The sequence below is a fragment of the Arachis hypogaea genome, chromosome 20, assembly GCF_003086295.3.
Source record: "Arachis hypogaea cultivar Tifrunner chromosome 20, arahy.Tifrunner.gnm2.J5K5, whole genome shotgun sequence".
NCBI lineage: Eukaryota > Viridiplantae > Streptophyta > Magnoliopsida > Fabales > Fabaceae > Arachis > Arachis hypogaea.
The window spans coordinates 142,461,918-142,470,842 of NC_092055.1; the positions used below are offsets into that span (position 1 = coordinate 142,461,918).

At 29.2% G+C, this 8,925-nt stretch overlaps 2 protein-coding genes across 2 annotated transcripts; both read left to right on the forward strand.

The window, feature by feature from the left end:
• Positions 1-755: 755 nt before the first annotated feature.
• LOC112784414 (uncharacterized) lies at positions 756-3,814 on the forward strand. The gene is made up of 5 exons (XM_025827602.3): positions 756-924; positions 1,808-2,279; positions 2,817-2,900; positions 2,984-3,073; positions 3,286-3,814. The coding sequence occupies exons 2-5, from the start codon at positions 1,875-1,877 to the stop codon at positions 3,550-3,552; spliced, it is 846 nt and encodes a 281-aa protein (XP_025683387.1). The 5' UTR covers positions 756-924; positions 1,808-1,874; the 3' UTR covers positions 3,553-3,814.
• Positions 3,815-6,569: 2,755 nt separating this feature from the next.
• On the forward strand, positions 6,570-8,721 carry LOC112784998 (MLP-like protein 43). Its single transcript, XM_025828395.3, has 2 exons — positions 6,570-6,838; positions 8,119-8,721. The coding sequence occupies exons 1-2, from the start codon at positions 6,652-6,654 to the stop codon at positions 8,394-8,396; spliced, it is 465 nt and encodes a 154-aa protein (XP_025684180.1). The 5' UTR covers positions 6,570-6,651; the 3' UTR covers positions 8,397-8,721.
• The last annotated feature ends 204 nt before the right edge of the window (positions 8,722-8,925 follow it).

The window sequence follows — 8,925 nt, forward strand, 5'->3', positions numbered from 1 at the left end:
TCCTACAAACAAAGACTTCTAAAATGGTAAAAATTTAGGAGAAGTCGATTTCACGTGAAGTTGATATCTGAGAGTTGTTGGATGAAAAGTCGACTAACAGCTCTCAAATATTAACTTCACGTAAAGTCGACTTCACCCTGAATTTTCACCCTTCTAAAATACATGTTACACTCTTTTACTTGGTTCCATCTAAAAAGGAATAAAAAATGGTTTACTATCATTATCTTATTTATTATCAGTAATATTTGTCTATAATATTATTTTTTTTAATTTCTTATATTCAAATTTTTAATGCATGTGAGTAATATTTAATTTTATGATTAATATGTGTTTATGGATATTTATAAGAAAAAAGTTCAAAGATCTACTAAAATTTATTATTTTGATCAATATTTTTAGTTATTAGTCTAATTTTTAAGTATAATAATCCAATAGTATACTTTTAGTCTATATTTTGAAATATTATTAGCTAATTGATAATAAAAAATAATAAATTTTGTTAGCTTTTTAATATTTTTTATTTATAATTATGTTAAATGTTATGTGATATTAATTAAATTAAAATTTTAAAAATTATATAAGTTGATCTAGTAAGACTGAATTCAACATCTTAATTAAGGTTAAGGTTGCCGATGATGAATCAATAGGCAATATTCACAAGACTTTTTTTTGGTCATGACAATATTCACAGGGTTATAAAAATACAAATAAATGGGCTTTGTAGTATAATTGGTTTTTGGGCCAAAAGGCCCATCGGCCCAATTTTAAAGAGAAGTGGAGATTACGGCCCAAGAGGGTTTTTGTCGAAACCTCTCTTCTCTCCCATTTCTCAGCCTTAAGCCTGCTCTTCGTGCCTTCGTCTCTCGCCGCTCACCGTCGTCCAACCGCCACACCTTCCTCACCGTCGCCGTTTCCGTCTGACAGGTACGCCATGGTTTTCCATTTTTTTTGCTTTGATTTGACTGTGAAATGTGAATCATGGATTAAAGAAGAAAAAAAAAAAACTGAGATTGTGACTATTGAATATTTGCGTCTGTGACTGTTTATTTGGGAGCGATGGTTGTGAAGGTTGTACTCTTATTAATTATTATGGCTTGATGCTAGTTTGTTAACATCATTTCATGGATCTTTTGGTTTGAGGTAGTGAGTAGTGACTTCTAATTCATAGTTTGGTGAATTGAATTGGGGGCTTTACTCTGCATTCTCTCCATTCTGTTATTGCATTGGTGCCAAAGCTTTTTTGTTCTTCTATGGTGTATACATTGCATTTGTGCTAGGCTTTATGTAAAAACAATATTGAGCTCCCTTCTTTATAATTCAAAGCAGCACAAAAATGCTATGTACACACAAAAAAAATCCACCATTATCTATTTGTGTATAAATACATGTGTTGTTTAACTTATTTTCAATGTGTATTTTGTATTTCAACATGGATTCTAACGGATGGCGGATTTGGTGACTGATTTTTAGTGTATAGGTAGCATAGTTGCAAATAGAAAATATGTATTTGTTACTTCCAATCTGTGTTCTGTTAGGTGTAATTCTAAAGCTTTTTTTTTTTTCCTTCAATTAGGGGATTTGAATTTAGAAATAGTTCAATTTGGATTGGAACTGTTGGATTCTACTTGATGTTGGTTTAGTGAAGTTGCTGTGTGTGCTAAAGTTTGTTCAGTGTTGGAAGTGTGGTGTGTGGTATTATGGTTATGTTTCTATTATGATGGAATTCATTCTCATGCTTGAAAACATAAGTGGCGTTGTTCATTTGATTTTCTGACATCATCTTTTGTTCTGTTTTGCTTGATCTTAGGTTAGAAGTAGTTACCGGCTGAATTGTCACTCTTTTCGTGGGTGAAAGATTAGAGGGAAAAAAAAAGATGCTCAGAAGAAGGCTCACTGTTCTCTCGACATCAATTATCAGAAGCTCAGTTTGGGGAAAACCTAGTCCCACTTGTCCATTGGTCCAATTTCCTCATCCCTCAAAGCTCCTTCAATATTCCAAGTCTCATGCAACACTTTACCCCAAAGTACACCCAGAATTTCAAGGTTTTAGAGCTTACAGTCTTCTAGCTTTGAATGATCTGAGAGATAATGTGCCGAGAAAACAGAAGACAAGAAAGGGCCGTGGGATTGGGTCTGGAAAGGGAAAGACTGCTGGGAGGGGTCATAAGGGTCAGAGAGCCAGAAAAGGATCGAAATTGGGTTTTGAAGGAGGTCAAACTCCACTTCGTCGAAGAATGCCCAAACGTGGTTTCAAGAACCCATTTAGTCTCACTTTTCAGGTATATTTTCTTGTTTGTATATGTTTTCTCTTTTTGTCTGATACTAATACTACAAATAATAGGAATTCTAACTATAAAGATTGCATCTGCTGCACCCGAAATAATTTCTTTTGTTTAGGTATTTTAATTGGATTGGATTGTCAGTGCAACTGGGAAAGTTTCTCCACTTGATGAATTATCGAGGGAAAGTGAAGTTTTTTGCTGCACATGACTATTTCAAATGCTTATTTTGGGTAGTAATCGTTTATATGCAATTGTTGAAAAGAAACAGGTCTAACCAACATTTAGTTCCCTCTGGTTGATATATTTCAGCCATGGATTTACAAGCAGCAGCTTCGTCAATTGGTTTCTATATGCATATTTCAATTCTGTAACTTCTGTTATTTAGATGTCTTAATATGTTTTATTCGATGGTGAAAACATGACCATGGGTTCAGCTTGTATTATTGAACCTCTGCTTTCAATCCATACCATTTCTTTCTCAATATATCAGCTATCCACGAGCTATATTCTTACCCTTTATTTCTTTTATTACAGCCAGTAGGTTTGGGAAAAATTGCATGGCTTATCAATGCAGGGAAGATAGATTCTTCTGAATTGATTACAATGAAAACACTCAAGGTTTTTTTACTGTTACCTCGCTTCAAGTAGATGTTCTTTGCTTCATGTGTTTCCCCTTAATCTGATCACTATTGTTACCATAGGATACAGGAGCAATTGGGAAGCAAATAAAAGATGGAGTAAGATTGATGGGGCGTGGCTCTGATCAGATCAAGTGGCCAATTCATCTAGAGGTAGACTCTGATTTCGAGGTTTTATAAGTGTTTCGAGGATCTTAATCATGCATTTTTACTGTTAATTAGTTAGAATTAACATTCTATTATCTCTATTTCTTTTTCCCTGTTCTTAATGTCATAACTCTAGTTGGGGTTTAATTTTTTAATACTTAAGTTGCAAATTTGTTAGATATAGAACAAGTGTTTTTTTAAACATAATGAGTTTGCAGGTATCAAGGGTTACCGTGAGGGCTAAGGAAGCAGTTGAAGCAGCTGGTGGTTCTGTCAGAAGAGTGTATTATAACAAGCTGGGCTTCCGGGCACTGCTGAAGCCGGAGTGGTTCGAAAAGAAGGGAAGGTTGCTGCCAAAAGCAGCTAGACCTCCGCCGAAACTGAAGGATAAAGTTGATAGCATTGGCCGGTTGCCGGCGCCGACTAAACCAATCCCGTTTTTAGTTGAAGGGAGCAATGATATTACACCTCCTCAGCTTAGTTAAACTGAGATCATGGTATTATTTGTAGAATTTTTAGCTAATTCAGAACGAGAGATAAATGAATTTCCATTGGAAAAAAATGGAATGAGAAATTTTCTTGTGATTTGTTTTTTCTTTTTGTATCATTTTTTGTTTTAAGGAACTGAGATTGGTTACCTAAGAGAGCCTTGTTTTGATGTGTATGTGGATAGGATCTTTGCTTAATTCAGTCGATTAGGGACCTAAACCTTGATTAAGTGTACTAATTACACGAATTGATTTTCCATTCCATTAACCATAGGTCAACTTAAAAGGTTGACTTTTTACCAAAATATTTTTTAGGGTTTTAACCTTAAGAAGCCAAGAATAACATCTATATGAGTGGATTTTTATTCACTTGTTTTTCAGTGCCAATTTAATTACCTGTTTTACTGAGTAAATTAGAGACTATACAAACAAGTGAATTAGGGCCCGTTTTGGAACTTCAAATGTAATTTTTTTGAATTTTTGACTTATGAAAAGTAGTAGTATTAATGTCTGGTGTAATTTTTAAAATCAAATTGCAGTTTTCTAAGAAGCTATTTAGGAGCTTATAGAGAAGTTAAAAAAAATGATTTCTTTCATAATACTATTATTTTTTATCACATTTTTATAAAATAAGCAATTTTAAAACTAAAAATCCAAATACAAAATAACTTATTTATAAGTTACTTTTAATATAGTTATTTATTGCTTAAGTTATTTTTTCAAGTTGTTTTTCCAAACTAGACCTTAGTATCGAGACGGTGAGACCTTTGATGCGTGCTTTCGATCATATTTTGAATTTCAAAAATGTTATAAATTATGCATTAAAAATTAGTCCTAGTTATTGTATATTTGTTTATAAATATATTTTTATTTTATATATTCTTAATATGTATTTTATATTTTAAAATGTTCAAGATAGATAGTTGATTTAGTGTCTAATATTTGTTAAATTTCTAGTACTATTAACAGAGAGTGATTTTTGAGCTGTCTTAGTAAGTTCTTATTTTTTCATGAAATTATACAATTTATAATCATTCTTAATTTCAAAGAGCATTGTTTAACTTGTTTACGCTAAACCAATTTCGTCAATCACATAAATATACAAGAAAACATAAATGGTCACAGAATATTTAGTAATTTTTTTTGTTGTCTACAGTATTTTCGAATTCGATAGATCAAAGACTAATTTATTGTAGATCTGAGCTGACTAATAAATTAGTACATACACAAGGCAGAATTCGAACTGAACACTTACTTAAACGGATGATTAAGCTGACTATTCGACCAACCCAAATTAGTTTCTTAAATCCTATTGATTACAAGAAAATCAGATTTTGCCACGTAGAATCTTGAAGAGGTAAAATTTTGTATCCGAATCTCATTCATTCTAATTCCAACGGATAGAAAGATTTGAAGACAGCTCAGAATCCACACGATTGCATTATTGATAGTCACTTGAGACAGGAAAATCAAATTCCATTAGTCTTTTAAGAAAGTTCCAATTATCTACTCATGTCATTTTTCTTCCTGTGTATAAAATTTTCCAACCATGCAAAACACGTTTAAAAGCTTTTTATATATTACTATTAAGGGGAAATTTTTTTGACTATATGTGCACAAAAAATTAACTATTTAAAATAGTTTTTATATTCATATTTATCATTACACGTTATAAATAATATAATTAAATTAGATGTATATTTATAATAAAATTTTACAAATAATACAAGTCAAATAATAACTGATTTTTGTAAGAATTTGATTATTTGTATAAAAAAATTTAAAATTTTATATATTTTTGATAAAAAAATTTTAATTGATAACTTTAACATATTTTTTCATATATTTATATATATTAAGATATAACAAATTATTTTTTCGAAATAAATGATATTATATATTAGGTAGGTTATAGTATATTTATACTTTCGATAGTTATACTGGTTATATAAATGTTGTTAAAATTAAAATGATATTTTTTTAATATTTTAAAAATATTTTTTAGCAATATTTTAAAAAAAATATTTTTTTTTTTAATTTTAAGACACTTTTTAAAATACCATATATAATCACCGTATTTACTATAGCATAAATATACTAGAATGCACCTATATATTATCATCACATACTATACAGTTTCTAATAATAGCTACGATGCATAAACACTAACATGGATACGGAACACGGCACGACACAGGACATGCCGACACATGAATTTTAAAATTTTATAAAATACGGAACACATATATATAATATATATTATTTTTTAGATAAATTGTAATGATATTTTATTGATATTGATATTAAAATATAATTTTTTTAATGTATTATTTTAATTATATAAAGTATTTAAAATATTTTTTATTTTAATAAATAATAATATATACTATTTCTAAATTTATGTTAACAATATATGTTAAAGTAAGGTTGGACACGTTGACACGTGATGATATTTAACGTGTTTGAAAAAAAAAATTTATTTTTTATTAAGATACTGTTGGACACAACAAACACGCATATCGAACGAGTGTCGATGAGTATCGTATTTAAAATGTGTCCAACACACGGACACGATAATTTAACAAAGTGTCCGTGCTTTATAGAATAATAGTAAACATATTCTTCTTAGATATAAATGATTAATAGACTCAGCTCATGGATTATGTATTGTGCAAATAAAATAACTCTTTTCAATTTTCATTGATCGGGCGAACCATTAAATAACTATTTTTGTAGCAATACCATGTAATCAAATAAGGCATGGTACTATATTCATATTTTAATACCAACGCAAAATCTTGGATTTGGAAATTGGATTCTTTTATGCTAATTAATTAGCTGTCAACTTTTAAGTCATTTTCTCATTCTATAATTTTATTTGCCCATACATTACACAATATAATTAATAATAATATAAGAACAATAATAATAGCCTAGTAGTTGATAGAGTAGTTGAACAAAGGAATAATAAAGTCAAATAATCCATAGTTCACTCTATATATAAGGGTAAGCATGCATTTCCTAATTGTGTCACATAATATACATATATAAAAGTTTCCTTCTAAATTTGTTAATTACTATTAATTATTAGTAGCCATGAGTTTAAGTGGGAAAGTGGAGAGTGAAATAGAGATTGAAGGAAATGCTTCTGAATTCTATAAAGTTTTCAGAAAGCAACTTTATGACATACCAAAGATCTCTTCAGACAAGGTTCATGGAGCTCAAGTGCATCAAGGAGACTGGGAGAATGTTGGTTCTGTCAAGCACTGGGATTATACCATAGGTAATAAGGTTTTTTTCTTTTCTTGTTTTTTTTCCTTATAAGTTTGTCTGAAAATTATTTCAAATAATTGGTGCATAATTTTATTTTGGAGTGATTATCCAACCGTTGCTATTTATTTTTGTGGCGGTTAAAATCGTCGCTATCTAGAGGTGTTTAAAATCGATCCAATTCGAATAAAATTGATCAATCGAACAAAAAAAATCGATAACTAAATAAACTGAAAAGTCGAAAAATTAAAAAAAAATTATTTTTTGCGGTTCGATTTGATTTTCGATTCTAGTAGAAAAAACCCTAACCGAACTGAATTTTTGTTTTGCATGTATATACATACAATTAGGGTTAAGGCTACTATATATAAGTAAAACCCTAGATATCCCTGCAAATTTTGTATCCGATAAATTCGTTTTTCATAAACTTTTATTATATTTGATTATTCTTTAATAATTTAAATTGTTGGCAAAATAGTTTTTTTCAGGATTTGAAAATAATAGATTTATCTCTCGCCATTGTCTTATACTCTTATTAGATAAATTTGTCTATCATTATTTAAAAAATAGATATATCATATTTTGATCGATTATGTATTTATAAAAAAGTAATTAATCTTGTACTCTAATTATTTTGAACGGTGAAAATATTTATCATTTTAAATTCTAGTTAATATATATTTTGTCCAATGATTTGCATGATTAAAGATTTTAAATATTTTTCAAAAGAAATAGATTATCCTACACAAAATTATTAAATACCCAACAACTTGGGGGTTTATTTAAGGTTAAATTACACAGTTGGTCCTTACACTTTCAATGAAATTGTAAATTAGTCCCTACACTTTAAAAGTTTGTAATTGGATCCCTAAAAAGAATTAAAATTTGTAATTTAGTTCCCGTCGGTCAAAAAATGTTGATTTAACAGAATATTTTCAAAATATGCTGAGAATATTCTATTAAATCAACATTTTTTGACCGACGGGGACTAAAAATAGAGAATATACTGTTCTGTTAAATCAAATACTTTTTGAACGACAGGAATTAAATTGCAAATTTTAATTATCTTTAGAGATCCAATTACAAACTTTTAAAATATAGGGACCAATTTGCAATTTTACTAAAAGTGTAGGGATCAACTGTGTAATTTAACCTTTATTTAATTAACCACCATAATCATAAATAAATTAGTACTGAAACAAAACAAAGAGTATTAAAATTTTAATTTAATTTTTTTTTGGGTCATGGCTTATATTATTTCTTATAATGAAATAAAATGATTGGATCCTACAGAAGGGAAGAAAACAAGTGCAAAGGAAAAGATTGAAGCCATTGATGATGAGAACAAGACAATCACTTATAGCCTCTTTGGTGAAAAAATCAGTAATGATTACAAGACTTTGAAGGGTACCATAAAAGTTTCAGATAAGGGAAGTGGTGGTGGAATTGTGAAATGGATCTTTGAATATGAAAAGCATAAGGAGAATATCACTGCTGCTTCTCCTCAATCTTATTTGGACTTTGCTATTAAGGTCACTCAAGACATTGATGCTCATCTTGTCAAGCCATAATTAATTAATTAAGATGTATAATTGGATATTCAAGTGTGTGTTTTGGCTTAAATAATTACTGAATAATGGTGCTTGTATATGTAATGTGTGTAATAATAAGAATAATCATAGTAACGTGTGAACGTGAAAATTCAAGTGCAGTCGACTTCACGTGAAGTGAATAGCTGAGAATTGTTTGATGATTTGACTGATTTGACCAAATTTTCATCTAACGGCTCTCAGCTATCAACTTCATGTGAAGTCGACTACACCTGAGTTTTCACCGTGTGTGTATATATATATGCTTTGATAAGCAACGTGTGAATAATAAAAATAATTAATGGCACTTAGTGTTTGCTTGTAAAATATATATATATATATATATATATATAATCTAAATAATTAAGAGACTCGTTTTGTTGAGTTTTTTTTTTTATTTCTTTTTTGGTCTCCATGCATATTTGTAATAAGTAAAAATTTTAAAAGCTCTTAAAAAAAAGAAAAGAAAATAAAATTATTAATTTTTTATTTAAAAAAAAAGTATAATTCA

Coding starts and splice junctions, on each gene's coding strand:
- LOC112784998 (XM_025828395.3), top strand. CDS start 6,652: ATGAGTTTAAGTGGGAAAGTGGAGAGTGAAATAGAGATTGAAGGAAAT. Junction 6,839..8,118: donor GCACTGGGATTATACCATAG/GTAATAAGGTTT, acceptor TGGATCCTACAG/AAGGGAAGAAAACAAGTGCA.
- LOC112784414 (XM_025827602.3), top strand. CDS start 1,875: ATGCTCAGAAGAAGGCTCACTGTTCTCTCGACATCAATTATCAGAAGC. Junction 2,280..2,816: donor CATTTAGTCTCACTTTTCAG/GTATATTTTCTT, acceptor CTTTTATTACAG/CCAGTAGGTTTGGGAAAAAT. Junction 2,901..2,983: donor TTACAATGAAAACACTCAAG/GTTTTTTTACTG, acceptor TTGTTACCATAG/GATACAGGAGCAATTGGGAA.